General features: G+C 39.6%; 2 protein-coding genes and 1 long non-coding RNA gene across 3 annotated transcripts in view; 2 read left to right on the top strand and 1 right to left on the bottom strand.

The window, feature by feature from the left end:
* The window catches only part of LOC109482320 (coiled-coil domain-containing protein 18-like), a 15978-nt gene extending 6979 nt beyond the window's left edge, over positions 1-8999 (top strand). Inside the window, exons 9-17 of the mRNA XM_019785002.1 lie at positions 1791-1890; positions 2551-2667; positions 3367-3510; positions 4207-4404; positions 5264-5407; positions 6182-6394; positions 6950-7742; positions 8068-8197; positions 8833-8999. Coding sequence (XP_019640561.1) covers positions 1791-1890; positions 2551-2667; positions 3367-3510; positions 4207-4404; positions 5264-5407; positions 6182-6394; positions 6950-7742; positions 8068-8197; positions 8833-8959 — 1966 coding nt within the window. The 3' untranslated portion in view covers positions 8960-8999. The remainder of the gene's footprint in view (positions 1-1790; positions 1891-2550; positions 2668-3366; positions 3511-4206; positions 4405-5263; positions 5408-6181; positions 6395-6949; positions 7743-8067; positions 8198-8832) is intronic.
* Positions 9000-17723: 8724 nt separating this feature from the next.
* Positions 17724-20599, top strand: LOC109482319. Its single transcript, XM_019785001.1, has 4 exons — positions 17724-17920; positions 18125-18135; positions 19441-19724; positions 20591-20599. Exons 1-4 carry the CDS (start codon positions 17724-17726, stop codon positions 20597-20599), a joined length of 501 nt encoding a protein of 166 aa, XP_019640560.1.
* Positions 20600-21650: 1051 nt separating this feature from the next.
* On the bottom strand, positions 21651-22693 carry LOC109482523. Its single transcript, XR_002140957.1, has 3 exons — positions 22628-22693; positions 22100-22171; positions 21651-21795 (listed from the first exon to the last, which is right to left on the bottom strand). It is a non-coding gene; the product is annotated as an uncharacterized LOC109482523 (long non-coding RNA).
* Between the last annotated feature and the right edge of the window lie 460 nt (positions 22694-23153).

Genomic DNA, 23153 nt, shown 5'->3' with positions numbered 1-23153 from the left:
AGCATTTTCTCCAATATCAAAACAGCTACGGTAAAAATAAAAAGACGTGCATCATCCCGGACATAATGCCACACCACATGCGAAATTACACAGAAATGCGACGTACGGAAGAATGCGTTTTGGCTGCGAACATCTTCCAAAAAACTTGCCATCTCTTAACCATGGGCAAAAACATCTGGAACCACTTATCAAAACCACCCCGTATCTGCATGAAGTTCCACCCCCCCCCCACTGCTATTCCAAACAACATGTTTTTCTGGACCATTCCAATTCGCCTCGTAATTGTAGGGGTGCGTCTGCAATATTACATTGACCGCGAAAGCAGCAACGGCAAAAATACACATTCGTGCATCAACACGGGAATGCCCGCAGACGGCGTATAAAATTGCGTGCCGATTACACAAAGAGAACCCAGTGTTTTGACTGCGAACATGAAAAATCAGCCGATCACAACACTCCGTCCGGAGGTCCTGACCTCCTTCACGGAGTAAAAAGACTTCAAAAGAATAACTGTTTCAACCATAAAATATTAAATATAATTGTAAGTATTAGTCTAAGAGTGATACTAATAATAAGTAATATAATATTAAAGTTATAATCAGCATGATGATTCCTCTGATTATCTTTCCAGATTTGCCACAAAATAGACAAAGTAAAAGAAATGGCCATTGTCATAATAATTATTATTAAAATTATTATAATTATGATTCCTAATTTTTAATCAAGACTGAAAATCATCATGGAAAATTGGTAAATAATTGGGTTAGAGAGAAATATGAAACCAGTTTTGATCCTTTCAATCAAGACGAATTCTCTTTCATAAACAAAAGTAATAATCACCAACTTGAGTTTTACAAAGTGATACAAAAAACACTGATTCTACTACGATATGTCCTGATTCAGGGATGACACAGCTAGCCAGGACACTGATGAGTCACTCACTACTGACAGTGACAGTCAACATGAGTAGGTTCTTAATAAAATCTTTCCCATCTTTAAATTCATAAAGTTTCATTCATCATATTTCCACAAAAAAAGACAGTTTGTAAAATCAAATCACAAATCATGATGATGATCATAATATAATAAGCAATCAGCATCACAATTCTTTCTTCAACAGATTTTATAAACTGTAGCTGTAAGTGAATAATCTTATGAAATCAGCAAGACATCATCCATACTCATCGATACTCATCACTCATGGTCATCCCTCAAAGGCTTAATAAATCAAAATAATTATGTTTATTGGTAAGAAAACTTAAGGAATAACTACAGTTTCTTTCTTACCTGAAATCATCAATACACAATATAACTCTTGCACTATTTAATTTTATATACACAAAGAACATTGATCAAACATGGGAAGATAAAAGATGGGAATTACAAAATGTATTAAACTCACAAATAAACATGTCAAACAAATACATACATGTCTATATTTTAGCTAATTTACCCATCATCTTACACTACACAAAATCCTACCTAAATCTTAAAGCTTGCTGCATAAAGAGAGTGAGGAAGCTAAATCTTTATGCATGCATGCTTTAAGTTTAATGTGTGCGTAAAGAATACATTTTGTGTTACCGGTCAACAAAATTGTCTTTGCACTGAAAAGTAGCCTGATTACCTATTTTAGCTATTCTAGAGTAGACTTTTGTCCTCTATGCAACTATTTAAGGAGAGGACAAACACACTCTAAAAGAGATCTGGTAGAAAGGCTGCCAGAAAGATGACAACTGTGCTCACAACAGTGTGTTAAGAGTGATGTTTTGTTATTTATTTACCCACAGGAAAAGTGAGGATGAGCTGCGCAGTAAGGAGCGGGACATACAGCAGATGGACCAGGTACTGAGGGAACAGCAGTGGCAGCTCAAACAGCGGGCAGCACAGGTCGGTTAACGTACTAGTGAGGGACAGGCAAAGGTAGTTTGTGTGTGTGCAGGGCTTGAAATACTGGGTGCATGCACCCAAATTTGGAGCAGTGGCACCCAGTTTTTTTTCTGTGGGTGCATCAGTGCACCCAAATATTATGATCAAGCCCTGGTGTTTGTGTGTATGCACATTTGTACACATGTTTGCTATGTGTGCATGGTGTGTTTGTGTGTATGTGTGTTTGTGTGTATGTGTGTGTGTGTGTGTGTGTGTGTGTGTGTGTGTGTGTGTGTGTGTGTGTGTGTATTTGTCTTTGTATAGTGTGTGTGTGTGTGTGTATGGTGTGTACATGTATGATTCTGTGTATTTGTCTACGAGTTCTATTCAATTATTATTGAAAAATCTTCAAGTTGGTACATTACATGTACATTTTTTCAGGTCTAGAGTTCAGCTTTTTCACACATTTTCTACATACTGTGTGCAATATTTATCTCTAAGATTCATGCTCTTTGGGAACTTTGTCATAATGATATCATATAACTATAATAATAATTGTATAACAAAACTCACATGTAGCAGAATGTGGTTGACATGTAATGTTGCTTAAAAAGTTTGGTTGGTACATGTATTCCAACTACATTGACTGACTGCTGCCCCCCTCCCCACCTCCCACTCCAGGTGACCCAACTGGACATGAGCATCAAGGAACACCGGAGTGAGATGGAACAGAAATGTATCCAGCTGGAGACTGCTTACAGTAGAGGTCAACTGGAGGTCAAGGACAAGAACAGACAGGTTGAATGATGATGATGAATGGATTATTCGGGATACATGTAGTCACTCGCAGCCTATTGACTGAATGGCGGGGTTATAACAGTTTTAAAAACATGATGATTGTCATTAATATTATTTATCAAGCCAACCCTATAAAGTATTAAATTATTAAAATTATAGAAATTTAGGCTAGATGTTGACAAAATATACATGAAATTTTAAACATAAAACAATCATGTTGCAATACTAATACAATCAGATAGCATTATTTATCATAAGGCCACACTGACTTAATTTTATGAATGACATCCTCGAAAGACCCTCAAACTGGAGCAAAAATTCCAGGCCAATGAAAAAAATTCCAGTCAAATAAAAAATGCAGCTAAACGACAGGAATACAAAGCTGGTATTGTGAATTTGCAGTAGTACATAGCAAACTTTACGACAAGCTGGCACATGCTGGTCTTTTGCGCATGTATGAGTTGGCACTGTACTGAGTTCTTGAGTTCCGTGGAGCTTCGGCAGCCTGGGTGCTGTCCTCCGTAGTTACCACTGGCTCCCTACTGTTGCTAGCTACCGTGGACAACAGAGGATAGCACCCAGGCCAGAGCCTCCTCGGAGTTGAGCATCCAAAAAAAGTATGGTACATGTACATGTAACTTTACCTTGTTTAATTATTAAATACACAAGTTAATAGTCGGTTTCTGTGTTTGCTGTCAGATTGTGGAGCTTGACGAGCGTCTGGAGGAGCTGCAGGGACAGCTGCGGGAGAAGGACCTGCAGGTGCAGCAGCTGGAGCAGCAGACAGCTGCGCTCAAGAAGGACATTGCACAGCGTGTGGAGAAAGCTGACCAGCTGAAAAAGGTGCATATTCCATCTGGAGTATCATAAGTTTGGAAATGGAAAACAGTACAGAGACAGTACATACAGAGACAAGCTCAAGGGACAAGCTATTAATGAGTTATCATTGGAAATTGGTCCATCCAGCAGAGACTTCACTTGAAAGGAAGCTGATTTTTCCCCCAGATTTTAGTGCTTTTACAACTAACACTGTACATGTAGATCCTATGAAATTCATTGTGTCAGTATTAGCCACAGGCAAAAGGAAAAGAAAAGTGATCTCGATCGGTGAATTTTGAAAAACCTTGGCCCTCTGGTAGGATACTTCCTGCATTTTTTGCTGGTACATGTAGACTACTTTTAGTTTAATGACATCTCTCTCTATATTCACACAACGATTTTTGTCTGTATTTGTCAACCTCCTTTAGTGCAATATACAGCTAAGTATTGCAGGCATGCAATGTTCTAACACTACCTGTAATACCGTAAACACTTGAAGTTATACTACATTATTTTGTATTTGTAATACCTTAAACACTTAAAGGTACATTTCTAACATCTCATCTCGTCTATCCCGTAGTCTAATTACTCTACCAGGACACCATAGACAACCGTTTTTTTTTTCATATTTTTTGTTTCTTTACTATAGTTAGGAAGCCTCCGTATGGACCTACATGTATTGGTATACGTTTCTCAAAGCTCTGTGAAATCTATTTGTAGCAAATTGAGGAGCAGCACAGTCACGCAGCAGAGCTGCAGGAGGATGGGCTGGAGCAGGGACAGCAGCTGCGCCTGACCAGGGAACAGCTGCAGAGACAGCACGTGGAGCTGACAGACGCACACCGGCAGCTGGCGCAGGTGCAGCGGGAATGTGACAGGCTGACCCGGGAGCTGGAGGCCACCCTGGCCGTGTCACAGGTGCCTTTGTTTGTTTGTTTGTTTGTTTGGGATCTCCATTTAGTGTCAATTTTCACACTATTCTTCCTGGAGTCCGTAGTGAATCATCAGATAGTAGTAGTATTTGGACCATCCCACACCAAGGCATGCCCCTACTCTTTTTCAAAAGGGTCTTTGGTGGGTTCTTTTACGTGCGTGGGGTGTGGCTCTCCCCAAACACGGGACCTCCATTTTACGTCCTACAGTATCTGACTGATTCTGAGGGATGTCCCTAACCAAAGCTAGGTATTCATTTACACCTGAGTGAAGTGAGGAAAGTCGTGTAAAGGGCCTTTTGTAAGAGCACAAGATCGGTGAGCATGTCTGCAGAATGTATTGCACCTGCATGAAATCTGTAATGTACTGTGCACAGCACTTCAGGACAACATCTCGTTTGAGGCTGTATTCACATACATGTATTTCAGGAGGCCTTCCTGTCTCTAGTTTTCAAATGTCTCAGAAAAGATATCATCTGCAACAGGCAAAATACTGATGGAATGTTAACCAGGCATCCAGCAGAAACCGTGAAAAGTCCAGGTTTCGGGCATACTTGATATCTGTAAGGCAAAAAATGCAATGTTGCTGATGGAAAAAGGTTGCTAGTTTCATATTGTAGGCTGGTTCTAGCTATTTATTGGTGGTATAAAAAAAAAGAGACTCCTAAGTCCTAACATACAAGTGTGGCTTGCTTTGGGCTGTTTCTTCAAATGCTGCATTGCAGCAAGTATGCAACGATGACAGAAATGTGCTAAGAAATGGCAGCAATTGTCAATATCTGACAGATTTTTGGCCTGAAATTGCTTTCGATGAGTTAAACATGAAACCTTGTTGTACAATTTAGGACAAAGAGGCGGATGCCAGCCGGCTTGCGGAGGAGCTGGGAGCAGCGAAGGCTCGGGAGGCGCAGGCAGAGTCCAGAGCTCAGGCTGACGTCAGGAAACTCAAGACTGAGATGATGACTCTACAGGAACAGCATCAGAACAAGGTGCGATACAATGTAGATCAGATTCTTTTTAACCTTCTTCCTGCTGCCTAATTCCATAACCAATAGAGAACTGGTAGTCATCCAGCTATCTCAGTGTGCTGGAGGTTTTAGCCAACGTGTACATTGTGGTACGTAATATCTTTTGCCTTATGTGGCATTCTTTCATGGGACTGTTCAACCATAGCCAAAACTGTAGGGCTGTTAGAAATTACAATGTAGGATTACAGTAACACCATGGCCAATATTGACTGAAGGAGGCCATATGATATGTATTAATTTTACTAATTTTGGAGGAACTAGACACAGAGAAAGACACAGTGCAGTTTACCAGCCTGTCCTCTGTTATGACTGTATATTGTTTACTGTACATTAAAATATTTGTATCTGAGGAAAATAATATTTTGAAAGTAAGGCCACACCAATTTAATTTGTTACTTCTTGGATGTGAAAAATATGCTTACTGGTAACTGGAAAAATATAACTTCTTAGAGAACACATTCTGAGGGCCAGATTCAGCCCTTGGTGTGGTCAGTTTTATGGAGTAAATACATACATATTGATTTCAAGATTCCTCTCTGCCCTCTGCTTTTACTTGATTTAAGATGTCTGCTTACTATATTTTCATCTTAAAATTTCTGAAAGCCAAGGGCATGTTGTGGCATAGTCTTATAAAAAATCTTGACATAATGACAGAGTGCAAGATATTCTTTGCTACGGATCCCTGTTTTGTGTTACTTTGCAAATCCATGATCCTCTGACATGTCTTAAAAACAGATAATGGCCCTACAAGAGACACACAACCAGGTGATTGCAGACAAGGAGTCGGCAGGGTCTGCCCACCTGCAGCAGGTGGAGCAGCTGGAACAGCTGCAGAAACAGCTGCAGCAGCAGCTGCAAAATGCCCAGGACCAGATCACCAGTCTGGAGAATGAACTCATTGCCAGGAAGGAAGTTATTGATGCCGCCAATGAGCAAATAGTTATCAAGGTATGTAACGGTTGTACAACACATGTACCTAGGGACTTAGACCTGATTTGAAAGTGTGCAAAACCTAACAGTATGAAAACTGCACATTCACACAAGCATGGGAAAAGTGTGTATTTCGAATATTTGCATGTAAATCAGCCCGCTTTGATGTACATGTACATGTACCTCAAGAACATACATTCAGACCCTACACAAATCCTTGAGGTAATGTACAATTTGAACAAAGTACTAGTAATGTACAATTTTCCTTTACAAGCAGGAAATATTTGATTTCATATGGTGGCCTGCGTACACATTTTTTGTACACAATTTTTGCCCGCAATGCATGTAAATAGGGTCTTTTTTTTGTTTAGAAAGAGTGAGTTATACATTAATGTAGATGTGCATATCAACCTTGATGATTTCTTAGATTGTGTGCCAGGTTTTATAAAGGATCATAACTTTAACTGTATTATCTGGGGTTTTCCATTGAAAAGACTAAGTTGTGAAATCTTTGACTGAAAAAGTTGTTGTCATAAGAAAAGAACTGTTCTGAACATCATATTTTCCTTATAGGAAGCAGAAGTCGCAAGATTAGAAGCCAAGATCTCTGGCTACGAGCGGGCGACGTTTGGTGTAAGTACCAGCAGAGGCAAGCGGCCCAGCAGCCAGGGGAAGAAGAGGACAGTTCCACCTCTACTGCCGTCCCTAGGACCCACGTTACACTTCTCTCCAGGCAGCTCTCGAAATAACTCGTCAGACTTTCACCCGAACCAGTCGGGAACGTTCATGGACGAACACGCGACGTTTAACTCCACCAGGCAGCTAGGTATATCCGGGCCTATTTCAAATAGGACGAACATGTCAGTCAGTAGGTCACATGAGTTTGAATTACCAATGGGAAGAGACTCGGAAGTGAGCCGGGACCAGGGGAGCTTCGGCGCTTATGCGCCGTCGGAAACGGACAGCGAAGCGATCGAGACGTTCGAAGGGATGCTGAAACACGTGAATAAGCAAATACGCCGAGAAGACTCGAGGTCTAGAATTCCGGTACCCATGCATAGTAGGGCAGATTTTCGACCCAGGGAATACCATCAAACCTCTTCGAGTAGAACGCCGACCAAAGCACAACCACCGCATTTTGTAAGTCCTTCCGACAAGAGTGCGTACCACGATGAGTCTAGTCGGTATATGTTCCAGTCTACGCCGACCAAAACCTCTCAGGGACTCCCGCCGGGCGCGTCTTTCCGAGCGCGCTCAGTGTCGCCCACGCCGGAGAAATCGGATCACGGTTACGCAGCCAGAGGTCATCCAATGACACGGTCCAACTCCTTACCATATTTGGCAGGGATGGATGTTGGGGCAGCAGGTAGGTGTTTTTCTCAGGGCATTCTCTATGTCTTAGTAGTACTGTAGTCGCAGTTAATAGTAGTTGTACAATGTAGTTGTAGCAGTACTTATAAATTTAGTACAATGTAGTAGTAGCCCTAATACATTTGGTACAAAGAAGTCAACTATTGCTAGCACTACAGTATTAGTACTACAATATACTCTGAGTCTGTACTTACATGTAGTCTAGTAGCACTACTACTGCTACATGTAGTGTTAGAAGGTATGAACATTTTCTCAACTCATGAAGAAGACTTAATTAGTACTAATCAGTTTTTTTCTTCCTTTTTTTATGTTTTGACCAGATGCAAGTTGGCCAGATGTGACTCTCAATTCACTAGGTTCTGCTCCGGACAGTCCTGGCAGCTTCCTTGACCAGACAGATGACCACTATCCCCAGGGGACCACCAATAATGATATGGAACCTTCACAACAGTAAGGATCATTTTCAGTTCATTCAGACTCCTGGAAAATTGATTTGAACAAAAATGACTGTTTGATCAACTGTAAACAGTTTTTAAGAACAATTGTAAATTTCGCTGTTATGTGTACAATGCGCCCAGTACATGTATGTCAAGGAAAGCATAGTTTTTGCCCCCTTTCTCCTTCTTTCTCTTCTTCTCCAAACAAAGGTCAATGACCTGGTCAACGACCTGGACCAGATGGCTTTCACCATGGTAACTGGTGCTGTAGCAGACACCTTGTGGTGTTAGATTACATTATGTAGCAAGTGGCTGGACAGAGTTGGAGGGGCTGGTCATATACATTGTATATTCATACAGCAGCTGTAATATATTATGAATGTGTTTGAGTGGAAATAAACAACTGCTGTAGTTTGTTAGGCTAGACCATGACCTTAACATTTTGCATTTCCTAAATGTTACCTTTCTACTAGTTATTATCATATTATTACGAGCCATTATAGGTCATTATTTATGACATTAGGTCTTATTCAACACACTTATTTTATTGTTGTTACTCTCTTTATGTAGTTTGCCATACATTGTACCATGTGCAATTGTCGTGCAATAAAGTTGTTCTTCTTTAACTTTATTTTTCTTTCCCCGCAGCATGAAGGCTCTACAGGAAAGACTGCGGGCGAACGAGCTGCGTAGGCAGGAGATAGAACACCAGCTGGCAGACATGCACGGCTCCATGCAGAGGGCACAGGACAGGATCGGTCCCAGCGAGAGATAGGAAATAATGAACTACAGGAGACACATACAAACATTTATACTCCATAGCTGCAGTAAGACCATGTTGACTTGATTATATGGATGACATCCGCACACGCATGAATTTTCGGCCGTTTCAACCATGCTGTAAATCGTACAAAACAGTTGCAAAATGAGCAAAAATATACCGTTGCAAAAAAAATATTTAAAAACCATACCAACGTTCGTATAATGACAAAATCAAATGAGAAAAGATGAAAGGAATTTGAAGAGTAGATTATTCACCAAACCATATTCTGTGTCATTTGTTCAACCTTCATGACCACGTAGATTTCATAATGAAAGTAACTTTTTTATTCGCACACTCGCATCAGTTTTGGGGTTCCCAGAGGATGTCATCCATTTGATCAAATCAACATGGCCTTACTGAAAACATTCACTTGCCAAGTCCAGTCACAGTCCCAAAATGACTTTTGAAGTCTGGAAAGATTTATCTGCTAAGGTTTTTCTTTATACGTTGTGCTTCCAAATGACATTTAGATACAGTCTTCATTATGTTTCACTTAGAAATATGTACATGTACATGTATCTATTGTAATTACAGGTATGCTACTTGAAACGTCTGATAGTTTCCAAAATCTTTTTCAGTGTTTTAGTTCAGACCATACTGTCTTACCACTCAGTTTGTATTTTTCACGGAACTGAGCCTATCTGTGGTCCAACCCTAAACAGCACACAGGTATTTAAGGAAAAGTATCTTGCCTCCAGTGCCAGAAACTTCAGAAAGGCAGCTGATTTCTTCATAGAGTACATGTATATGGAACATGATAGACCGATCCCGAAGCCCTGCCCACCTCTGTCAAAACATAGACATGCAAATATTTGATGGACATGCAGCCACTCTCTCTCATTGGTCGAACCGCTAATTACCCTTCTCTCATTGGTTGAACTTCTAATTGTGATGGACATTCAGGATTGGTCTATTTTTTTAGAGGTGGTATTGACTATGTGACCTCAAGTTTTCTTGGAAAGGTACATTTTTTGTAACTACTAAATATCACTCTTCATAAGTGCAAGAATGGTTGTAAGATAGTCTTCTCAGTAGTATTTGACTATCAGAGAAGGAAAGCTTCTCAGAGTGTGTGTAGGAGTGTTTTAGAGTTAAGATATCAATGTGTAGATACATATAGTTTGATAGATGCACAATTCTTTAGAATAGTACCTGTATTTAGCTGCTTGCTGTTTGTAGTTAGTCATATTTATTTTCAATGCCACATTCTGTGATATTCGGGCACTGACTGTAAATTTCTTTTTTTTTGCCACCAAACTTGGTTCTTGAAATATTATTGAAGTGAGAGAAATATATTATTATAATATCCCAAGAGTTTTTATGTATGTATATCTAACACAAACACACTTTGTTATTACTTTAACTATATACATAATCAATAGGATTTTTTGTAATGACACATCTTATTCATAGAGTTGCTAGAAGTTATGATAATTCATACATTTGTGTGCTTTCTATTTAGCCAGAGAACCAATAATAATTTTACTGAAGGTGCATAATTATCAAACAAGGGCTAAGACCGTCCTTGAAATAAACTTAAAAATGAAACGAATTTCATTGAGCAATTTAAAAAGTGATATCTAACTTTTTCATGACTATTCTACAAATGTGCAAAATGTCCGAATATTTATATGACATGAAGTTGTCAGTGTTTTCTAAAACATCAACTAAGCTTCTTGTATTTTTGTACATGGTAGTTGAATCGCCATTTAATAAAATTGTCACAATAATCAGAATCATACGTTGTATTTTCAATATCTGTCTTTTTGTAAATAAAGTTTTTGAATATATACTATGTGTCAGAATTTTTCTACGCTCTGAATTGTGATAAGATAGTCATAAATTTGGCACAAATATATATTTTTATTACTATTCTAACAACTGGTGGAATGAGACGCTTTTAAGTATTGTTATGAATTCGATAATGTCAGTTTCAAGTGCCAAGTAGGATTTTCTTGTCGATTCTATGAAACAATTTAAACCGACACGTCGGCAAATTGTGACAAGAAAATCTCCGTATTTACATGTATCCGCTCCTACACTACAAGCAAAGGCTTAGAATTAGAAATTCTTAGCCTGGGTACTATCCGGATTTTCACTGCGCAGCGCTCGAAAAAATTGTTGATGTAATAAAGATCTTGTTGATATGCAGACTTCTATGTACTATATGCTGTATACATGTACTTAAACACATCAATCCCTCGCTTTTCCATGGGTGTTCTGTTGTGTCAAACAAAACGTTTAGTACAGTATTGAGACCACAACTACAATACATGGAACCGATGGTGAGTTCAGCACCAAGGAGAGGTACACACTTATCATTAACAAATGGGGGGTAAAAAAGTTTGGGTTATAAACACTTGCTGTGGCAGAAGGTATCCTGATCGTTGAGTTTGGCACGGAAAACAAGTTTAAAATTGTGCGGCGAGAATAATTACTTTTGTTTGGTGGTTGGATGTTGATGGTTAATTATCAAGAGCAATAATGATTAATCACGTTCGCACCCCTATGTAATGTCACACGTGGTACGGTCCGTTCGACCATGGTGCAGTGCTGCTCAGCTGTCGTGCGGCGTGTCGTGGGTGAATTCTCTCCAACTTCTGGGGTGAATTTCCGACTTTTTGTCCGCAAATTATCCGTCTAAAGTGTCCAGTATATCTTCTGAACGTTGCCAGGTCGGATTTATGCCGTTCTTTGGATGTTTGAAGGAGAAAAGTGGTGTTTCCTGGCAGGGCGAAATTTGGAGAAGAAACGAAAATTATGGCGACTGCCATGGCGGAAAGACGGCGTGGTGCTCAGAAGACTCGTTCTTCCGAGGTAAGAAAACAAAATATCTCCTTGAATGTACATGTTTGTACTTCCAACAAACCTGTAGCAATAGACCACGGTATAATTTGTTATGTTAAGCTTTATATTCCGTAGAAATTTGCGTTTCGTGGAACGCTATTCTCGTACACGTGTTGTGTTAGGTCAATAATTTTGTACTTGAGTATTTTTGATAGGGAGGTTGTTTTCTTGACTATCATGGTTTTGGGAAACACTGAATATATTTCTTCCGTATTGAGTGGCATTGAAAACAGCTAGGAGCAAATTTCGCTGCTAGAAACATTTTGTTTTTGTTGGAAATTTCCTCAGTTTGATCAGAGTGAACACCTTTTGGAATGTAGCGCACGTGTGCATAATTAAACCCACTCAATGTATGCTACAATTTTGGACCCGGGTTCGAATCCGAGCTTGTGCTCTTTTTTTTCTAAGTAATATTTACAATTCTACATGACCTTCCCTTATACAGTATTTGCAATCAGAATATTGCTTTTTAGAATATGCTCATATATGGCATTGACCATTCGGCAAAATGGCATTGACCATTTCATATGGAGTCAACCGTTTACGAGACGGAAAATAGCATAGGGAACATTGGACACTTATTGAACTTAAAGGACTATTACTACACGAGCAACTTCTGTTACAAAAAAATATCATAATTATGCCACATATGTCAAAGATATATTTGCTTTGAAATGATTTGGTTTTGGAAATCTTGCGATATAGACAGCTTGTTATCTACATGTTTTGCTACTTGTATTGATGTTGTAATATGTTTGGTGACTTATAAATGCAGCAGAAATTCGTACTTCCTTGTTTGTGTTTATTCGGGAATTTAAATTAAACACTGTTCCCATCCCAGGAGCACATTATATGCTTTTCATACTATCAATGCAAAAACGTTCAAATATACAAGTTACCAATCCGATACATTTTAAAAGTAGCGGCTTGGTAATACGTAACTGGTGACGAAAACAAGTAAATGTGCATCTCTGGACCTGCATCACGATTCGAATTTTCATCGTAATCATAGATATTAATGTTATTCAAATAGCCAGCTTCAGACAATTAACTCCACCATTTACGTAAGACCGATCCTGGGTTGTTTGTCACACGCCATTGCAGATCAGCTACAGAAGAAGGCTGACACATCCTTCAAGAACAACAGCAATCTGTGCCCGAGTCTCTGTCAAAAAGTGTCAACTGAAATTTTTCTGACCTCTTGAAAAGGTATGTTTCTGTGAGTGAATAAACAATTATGGTAAAATGTCTTGTAGGCAGTTTACCACTGGCCCACGCCCATAGGTAAGGCTGGTAATCAGATTTTGATTCTCTAAGGAGATATGACGGGGGAAGGTTTGCTGTTTTTACTGAACACAATCAGGTAGATAGCTGTCAGAAAAGTCAGCACATCAGAAAATAATTTAATAATTTCCATCTTAATATCTGCTTGGGGAAAATGTTCGTTCTAACAGGGGTAATATGGGCGCTGCGCCATGATTTTTTAATTTATATTGTTTTATTCATATTTATATTCATATTGTATTTTGGAGACGTGGCACTACTGGCAAAAATTCCTGCGAAATCAGGAACTACAGATAAACCATCAAGACTTTGCTGAGACACAGTCTGTTTAAACTGTTTTTAACGCTTGATGTTGCCACCAGTTTGCCAACACAAGGCTTTTAAAAATGAACACGGCAACACATCGTATCGGTCTACACTTGCCAGGAGATGTTCTACAATTGCGTTATTCAGTAGAGTGCACGTAACTAAGAAACTCAGTCCTACAATGGCTATTTGAATGAAATTTGAGAAGTAGTATTCCCAACCTTTTTAAGAGAAGTGTACTATTTTTTTTTAATTTTCTGCTGTGTGGGAGGTCCAAAAAGGGCCATAAGCAGGAGTACAAAATATCAATATTCAAGCAACAAGTCTTAGACAATTAACAGGTACGTATATATACAATAACAACTGGAAACAGGGGCCGCGCCCGGTACTTTAAGAGTAGTTTAAGATATGGCTTGGCCCTACAAAGGAGCTCGTTGTTCTGTTTAGCTAGCGGGACAACATGGGAAGAACGCTATTTGTTTAACTTTATTACCTCCATGAAATGTGTCATGGAGGTTATATTTTCAGTTGCGTTTATCTGTCCGTCTGTCCGTCTGTCTGTTGGTCAACAAGATAACTCAAGAACGCCTGGATGGATTGGTTTCATACTTGGTGTGTTGGTAGGGTGTGACGAAAACTGGAAATGATGAGATTTTTGTCCCCCTAGTGGCTTCCCTTGGTACTGCAGCGCAACTTCCGGTTTTGATATCTCGCGATCTGGACATGCTAGGGTCATGAAATTTTGATAGAAGGTAGCTCTCGTGCTTGGGAAGAAGTCATATGAGTTTGGGCCCCCTAGCGGCTTGTTCTGGAACTGCAGGGCACTTTCTGGCGAAATGTTTAAAAGCCAATAAGTCCCGACAGGAACAACATATTTTCATTATTTTTGGTGTGTAGGTAGCTGAGAGAGATGTACATAATTAAATGCAAATTATGCAAATGAGGACTTTATTTGCATGATTAATGAGGACATTCTATAATTGCAGTGTTTTACATTATACTACTTGCATACATGTAATGTATGTAACCTATGGCAGGCGGACCTTCAACACATACTAATTATGCAAGTGATGACCTAATTTGCATAATTAATGCGAAAATTCTATGATTTCGTAATGGTGAATGATGAGAATGTCTTCATTATTTTTGGTGTGTAGGTAGCTGAGAGAGAGATGTACATAATTAAATGCAAATTATGCAAATGAGGACTTTATTTGCATAATTAATGAGGAAATTCTATAATTACAGTGTTTTACATTATAGTACTTACATACATGTAATGTCTGTAACCTATGGCAGGCGGAACTTCAACAGATACTAATTATGCAAATGATGACCTAATTTGCATAATTAAAGCGAAAATTCTATGATTTCGTAATGGGGAATGATGAGAATGTCTTACTTGGGACATCTGTAAGTTAATCAAAAGTTAACTTACATCACGATGCATATATCATGTTAATGCAGAGGTCATTTGCACAATTAAAGAAGAAATTTACATTTACATATCAGGATCATATTTCATGGAGGTATGAGATCTCGGAATTCTAGTTTGCACTTGCATATAAAAACAAAAACGATACAGAAAGCTAATAAAATAACCCAGTCGAAGGGCCAACGGTCGAATATTCTATTCCACTTCCGGGGTTTTCTAAAACCCGGCAGACTGCTCTGGGACCGAGAACAGCGTTGGCGGATGAACGAGAGCAGATATTAGCCTCCGACTTTAACCCTTTCTTCCCAGAAATAAATATGACAAGGCCGGTTATGGCGGTGAAATCGTACTTACTGAAAGATAAGGATCAATTTGAGATAGTTTTTGCGGCTCATTGACCGATAGTTTACATCCGAAAACGTTGTGAACTTCTGGGTGTGATTTGAGGGGTGTTGTGGTAACCCTGACTTCTATTTTGGTTCTGCGCTCTCACCCATCTTTTCGGCATCCAATTGTGGTATAAAAGTACAGGGCAACTGATGCAGAAAAAGCACAGAACGTTTCGTTTTGGATCATGAAGGAGGTGTTAGGTTATTGTTGACCGATTGGTGTTGAACTTTATTTCTGCGACCCAGGCGTGGTGCCTGTTCCATGATTTCACAATCACAATAAGTTTGGTATCATAAGCGTTTTAATGATATATGATACATTGAAATTGATAAAGAAACAATGGAAATATGATCGAACAAATTTGAGTAATCCAAACTTTTTGCGCCAAGTTTAGTTCCATGGTTACCCCTGCAGAGCGGCCGCGTTCCAACACGCGGGGCGCTGCGGTCTGACGTTCACTGGTCTATTTTGGTCCTGCGGTATCAGTCATTAAAAGCGTGTAACTTATCAAACTATATATGAAAATAAAGCTGATGTTTATGGGAATTAGCACACGGTGTTTTCAAGAGGGACTAGAATGCTACCTGTTCATTACAATCCTAGAAACATAACTAAATTTGAACGCGTGAGGAACAGCGTCTCTATGACGGAGTGAATGTTTTCTATATGAGTTCTGCGCTCCCCTATAATCAAGTCGACAATAAGCTATGCATCAAATAAAAGCCACGGTTTCTAAAAATAACACACGAATTTTCATGATGATTCATGATCTCTGCGCGCTTACAACGCCGCTACAGTTTTGACCACGATTTCATGGAGAGCGACGGTGCGCGGAGGTAGAACGCGCTGGGTACAGCGTCGTCATATAACAAAGTGAACATTTCCCGTCTTCTACTGTCGTGCAACTTCTATACAATTTAAACCGCCATTAAACTACGTATCAAGGGAAAGGTAAGGTTTGTGATGAATCAGCATATCAATTTTAAGAGGTTTAATGAATTTTTGGCGCTTATCATGGTGACAAAGACGTACATTAAGTCCCCCGGTTTCTGCTCCGCGTTCCACCATGGAACACAAAGGGCGCTGCGGTTTGAATGGTGTTAATCTCGTCTATTTTGGTTCTGCGCTATCTCCCATTAAAAACGGTATCAATCTATATATCAAATTAAAGCTCAGATTTTAGGGAATCAACACAAACAGTTTCAAGAGGGATCATCAATCCTATCTGCCGAAAGCAACCGTACAAACATGGCCGTAAAATTAGCAGATTTCAACGCACAACTACTACAACTTTTATTCATCTCTAACAAAAATTTTGAACACGGTCGGACTCGTCAAAGCCTTGTCCTTTTGCATGCCAAAATTCAAAAGGAAACACCGAGCCATGGTTTTACCACGCGTGTAAACGTAAAGGGTGTTTTCACGGCGGAAGCGCCCTGCGTCAAAATCGCGCTTTTACAAAATAAGCGTGTTCTAGAGCATTGGCCCTTCGACTGACCCAACGAAACAGAATATAGAATAATTAACCTATACAGAATGGATATGCATGAGGCGGAAAAAAGCCTTTAAGGCTTATTCGTGCTCTCCTTATTGCATTATTCAGTAGAGTGCAAGTAACTAAGAAACTCAGTCCCATAATGGCTATTTTAATGAAATTTTAGAAATAATATTTCCCAACCTTTTTAAGAAAAGAGTACGTTTTTTTCTAATTTTCTGCTGATTTCCTTGTCTGGGAGGTCCAAAAAGGGCCATAAGCAGGAGTACACAATATGAGGCAGGAGTACGCAATATCAATATTCAAGCAGCAAGTCTCAGACAATTAACAGGTACATACCATAACAACTGGAAACAGGGGCCCCGCCGGGTAGTTTACGGGCTGTTTTCTGTAATTTCGGGCGTAGCTGTCAGAATCCTTTATGTGACGGACGGGGGCGGCAGATTTTTCACTACCGGAAGTTATCATCAACACGGGTCCCAGCGACAAATCTAAAATACGCTGTACCCTAATGGTGATATATGTATTATATCTTTGCAGGGATTCGAACCCAGAACCTTCAGATTCTAAGTCAACAACCCAAAGCCTAACCCCAAAGGCATCTTGTCACTCTCTCAATCCTACATATATACTTAGCAGAAAACAAGGGGCATGCAAAACGAAGTCACACTGGACACCTAGATATGTTCTAAAATCATTGATTTTCTAAGGCCTCTCCAACTTAATTTTTTGTTCTATGGCATTTTAGAGGAATTTATGATTTACCAAGAGGGCAAACCAAAGTCTTGAGAAGACAATTGGAGTGTAACAAAATATTTCTCTTGTACAAACCAAGATTTTATCCTGGGACCTTATGTTTATATTTAAGTTATAATTTTTACTTTAAAATTCGAGGTCCAACATTAAGTTGGAGTGGCCTTACTGAGGAGCTTGCCGTTCTGTTTAGGTGGCAGGACACCATGGGAAGAAAGCTGCGACACGTGCTGATTTTCCTTCTCATCATCCTGAAGGAGCCCAGCATGCCGGATTCATTAGATAACTGCAAATTTGAAACATTAGCTGATTACGACTGTAAACCATCATCACAGCACTGCAGAAAGGGCCTCACCAGTATCCCTCAGAAACTCCCAACTTCCATTTCTTTGTTAGATTTAAGGTATAACAGCATTACATGTGTAAAGCAGTCTGAGCTATTACGGTATAAGCATTTGTCAGAGTTGCGCCTGAATAAAAACCAGATAACTACCATCCCTCCTGGTACATTTGCTAATCTGCCAGAGCTACAACATTTATTCCTTCAAAGAAACAAGATAACTACCATCCATTCTGGTGCATTTGCAAATCTGCCCAAGCTATATAGGTTGTGCCTATCCCACAACCAGATAACTACCATCGATTCTGGTGCATTTGCAAATCTGACACAGCTACAAGGGTTGGACCTGAGCGTCAACCAGATCGCTATCCTCCCTTTTGGTACATTTGCAAAACTGCCCCGGCTACAAACGTTGGCCCTGGACCTAAACCAGATAACTACCATCCCTTCTGGTATATTTGCAAATCTTCCCAAGCTACGTGCATTGAACCTGAAACACAACAAGATAACTACCGTCCATTCTGGCATATTTTCAAATCTGCCCGAGCTAAAATGGTTGTACCTGAGCAACAACCAGATAACTACCATCCCTTCTGGTATATTTGCAAATCTTCCCGGGCTAGTAAACGTGTTCCTGGACAACAACCAGATAACTACCATCCATACTGGTGCATTTGCAAATCTGCAAGGTTTGTACCTGAACAACAACCAGATGGCTACCATCCATTCTGGTACATTTGCAAATCTTCCCGGGCTAGTAAACTTGTACCTGAACAACAACCAGATAACTACCATCCATACTGGTGCATTTGCAAATCTGCCCAAGCTAAAAAGGTTGTGCCTAGACAACAACCAGATAACTACCATCCCTTCTGGTGCATTTAAAAATGTGTCACTTTTTGTTTCATTTAATTTGAAACTTCAGAACAACAAAATGACGGCCATTCCCCTGTCAGTTTTCTGCTTGTTCCAATCTCATATCAGAATATACCTTCATCTTGACGGGAACCCCTGGCAGTGTGACTGTAGGATGATTCGTGCCAGGCAAATTCCTAAACTTAACGACAAGATAACATGTGCCCAACCTGCCAAAGTTAAGGGACAGAAGCTTGCAAATGTCGATCCAAAAGAATTGATATGTAAAGAGCCAACCATATCACCACTAACTGTTGATAGCTGTTCTGCTGCAGTGTCAACACCTTTAGCTACTATCACGGAAAGCAATACTAGCCCATCAGTCTTTAAAGCCACCGCTGTCTCAACAGTTAACCCTGCAGAAAACACAAGCAAAAAAAGAGCAACGCTAACTTCGCCCTATGAAATCACTTCAGACAAGCCAGAATCTGCTCCCAGTTCCCCCCAGCCGACCACATTAACACAGATAGCTGATATCCATTTGATCTCACACAACTCTCACTATCACTGGTACTTTAAGGTCAATGCTGACCCAATATCAGATCCCGCAGGCAAAACAAGAGCAACACTAACTTCGCCCCTTGCAATCACTCCAGACAAACCAGAATCTGTTCCCAGTTTCCCAATACCTGTTCTCATTGGTTTAGTCTGTGGTCCAGTTACTGGAATTGTCCTGATTGGCGCCATCATTCTTACAGTGTGGTACAAGATAAAAAGCAGGCGTCCTTCTTCAGGGTTAAATCCCAATGTTGTTGGTGGTAATACAAACACAGCAGTTACTGTATCGGTCAGTAACGATGATCATGAGGATACTGATAAACTAGGTGTTCAAAATGGGCAGGGCCAGGCTAACATTCAATCTCAGAACGTTGGAAATCTATCCCATAACCAAGTGCTAGCTGCCTTAAAGCCAAATCCTATGTATGCAGGTACAGGTAACGCAGCAGTTTCTGTAATGGCCAGTGGTGACGATCACCAGTACGAAGACATTGATAAACCCCGTGTTAAGACAGGGCAGGGTCAGTCTCAGGCTATCCCTGAATCCAACACAAACACCAACTACTGTCATGGCCAGTGGTCATGATCAGACAGGACAGGGTCAGTCTCAGGCCAACACTGAATCCAACACAAACACCACAGCTACTGTCATGGCCAGTGGTCATGATCAGACAGGGCAGGGTCAGTCTCAGGCCAACACTGAATCCAACACAAACACCACAGCTACTGTCATGGCCAGTGGTCATGATCAGACAGGGCAGGGTCAGTCTCAGACCGTGACTGAATCATTGGATGCTAGTAATCTATCTTACGGCACAGGGCCGACGGCCTCAGAGCTAAATACTCTGTACAAAACAGCTACTGTAATGACCAACGGTCAGGATCAGACAGGACAGAGTCAGTCTCAAACCAACACTGAATCCAACACAAGCACCACAGCTACTGTAATGACCAGTGACCATTATTACCGGTATGAAGATATTGAAGACAATTATTTAAAGACAGGGCAGGGTCAGTCTCAGATTCACTGAATCCAACACAAACACCAGGGTCATGATAACACACTGCAGGGCCAATGTCAGGCTAACGCCCAATCTCCCACAGATCTGCCACGTAACGAAGTGCTAGCTGCCTCACAGCCAAACTCTATGTATGCAGAGCAGTATACCGCAGAAAGTATACAAGTTGTAAAGTTTCATTTTAAAGGCATCAATCCGCGTTTTCAAAATGAACGAGATTTTGCACCAGTGGTATTAGCTGTACTTTTTTTTCCTTTTAAATATTGAAGTATTGTAACACTTGTGTTTATGACTATTTCAGAATCTGTAAATTTTATTATGTCATAGTTCTATTTTGAAAAAAAAACTTTTGATAGTTGTTCAACTTTAATAACTGCCCAACCAAGAACAGGGTTTTGTCATTTTGTGTAAAATATACAATGTATAATCTTGGGCTGTAATATAAGGAACTTATCTATTTCAGAATCTGTAACTTTTATTTAGGATGATATCATGGTTGTGTTTTTCTAATATCAACTTACCAAAAACAAGGAAAGACTGTTTTGTCATTCTGTGTAAAATATACAATGTATAATCATGGACGATCTCAGTCTGGAACTCTAGTAGCAGAGCAATGTACTGCAGAAAGTATAAAGATGTAAAGTTTCATTTTAAAGGCATTAATACTGAGTCTGAATCAAAAAGAGTTATAGTTTTTCATGTTAAAGTTGTAGTATCTTAAAAATCGTGCTAATAACTATTTCAGAATTTGTAACTGTTTATTATTGATGGTGTAATGCTAGTAGTTGTATGTTGTAATGTTTTACTTTTTTTGTGTACTTTACAGTATACAATGTATAATTATGGATGGCCTAAGTCTGGGACTCTAGTACCAGAGCAATATACTGTATAAAGTCTAAAAGATTTTTTTTTAAAGTGATGTTACCTCAGCAGGCATCAAAACAAATGATTTTTTCACCTTTACACCTGTCCAGTAATATCGGCTGTAATCCTTACAGTGTTTGATTTTTGTAGTATTGGAACAATTTCAAAACCTGTAACATCACAGGTGATTCAATTTTTAGTGTTGCTGTATCTAAAAATCAGTTGGACGGACGTTTTTACACTCTTTCCCACTAAGGTCATGACTACATCATTGTGACTATCACACTGTCCAAATAGACACTATTTACCAACAGATGTAGTAATTATTCAAACTTCATGCAAGCTGCTGGCACATGGCTTCTCTTATAGTAGCCGGCCAAGCAATATCATTGTATATGAATACTAGTAATCATACATTTTCTTTCTTAGAAAAATATTGTTTCCCACCCACTCATAATGCATAATTATATGAAAATAAATACTCATACTGGCAAGAGTATGGAATATATTACTGAGTCGTTATTTATGCTGGCTGTTGCCTCGCAACAGGACTGATCCATTATTGTCAGCAGGGGTGCTGCTGTATGGAATGATGTCACAAACTACGAAACCTTCTTCCTGAAGTTGCCTCTTCATTTGGATCTGAAAGTGAGAATTGTAATTAAATTTCATTAAAAAGTTAAAAGAAAATCATATAAATTCAGATTCTTTACATATCTTATAAGTTTTTAAATTTTAAAGTGATTATATTCTTATCTAATATAAAAGTAAATAATTTGCAACAAATAGCACTACTAGTAATGAGATAAGTTATAATTATCACTTAATTTCATCAGATATTTAAAATTAAATTATATCAATTCACATTTTCTAATAATTGATATTATATAATGTTTTATTAGGTAATTTTTACAACAAAGTGGCACTACGAGAACTAAAATGTTACCAGATTGTTTTGGTCGGAACACAGCCCAACAACTGCACCTCCACTGCCACAGAACTTAACAGCTGAACCGTGCTGGAACAAATACAAAACACAGGGACACAAACTTTCATTTGAACATCTCAATCTTTCCATGTCTTCTTAAAACCTCCCAGCTACCCTTAAATTTCATCTATCCATCCATCCGTCCATCCATCCGTCCATCAATCCATTCCCAACCATCCATCCATCTATCCATCCATCCCCAACCATCCATCCATCTATCCAACCATCCATCTACCCATCCATCCATCCATCCATCTACCCATCCATCCATCCATCCATCCATCAATCCATCCATCCATCCATCCATCCATCCATCCATCCATCCATCCATCTACCCATCCACCCATCCATCCATCCATCAATCCATCCATCCATCCATCCATCCATCCATCCATCCATCCATCCATCTACCCATCCATCCATCCTTTCCAAACTTATGGTACCCATCTTTACATCCCTCCCTCCCTCCCTTCCTCTATCCGGTACCTGTCTAGCGATGTCCACCATCTGCAGGTTTTTCCGACCCACGGCTGCATCACCATAGATTTTTCTGAAAAAAAAAGTTGTCGATATTGCTGTATAATATATCTTGTCCTGTGTAAATGTATGCTGGTCCCCATTGAAAACAGCTTCCACTACCTGAATAGGCTACCCAGCCGTTTTATTATGAAATAAAATTAAATAAATAGCACGCTATCCTCCCCATGATATATTGTAATTCCATGATCTTCTTGACCCGGTGACCTTCCACTGACCTCTATATGACACCCCCAAACAAACAGTCGTGGTTACCTCCTGAGGTCAAAGTTCATGTTCATGAGCTCAGCCAGTTTCCCAGCATCCCCTGCTTCTAGTGACACCCTGCAAACCAGAGGTGAGTTATTGAATAAAGAAAAAAAGATCTGAAAGGCCGGAAAGGTGCATAGAGTAACTCTCCAAGCAGAGGTTTGGGTTATTTTTGGCGTATTTTTGGATTTTTCAACGGGGTTTCTTGTTTGCTCTGCATTTTTTT

Source organism: Branchiostoma belcheri, unplaced genomic scaffold (assembly GCF_001625305.1).
Source record: "Branchiostoma belcheri isolate BF01 breed outbred unplaced genomic scaffold, Haploidv18h27 scaffold6, whole genome shotgun sequence".
In the NCBI taxonomy this organism is placed as follows: Eukaryota; Metazoa; Chordata; class Leptocardii; order Amphioxiformes; family Branchiostomatidae; genus Branchiostoma; species Branchiostoma belcheri.
Note: the sequence above shows the minus strand (reverse complement) of the source record. Positions and strands in the feature narration are given on the sequence as shown.

What these genes read in the sequence shown, in the direction of transcription:
- LOC109482319 (XM_019785001.1), top strand. Translation starts at nt 17,724, where the DNA reads ATGGGAAGAAAGCTGCGACACGTGCTGATTTTCCTTCTCATCATCCTG.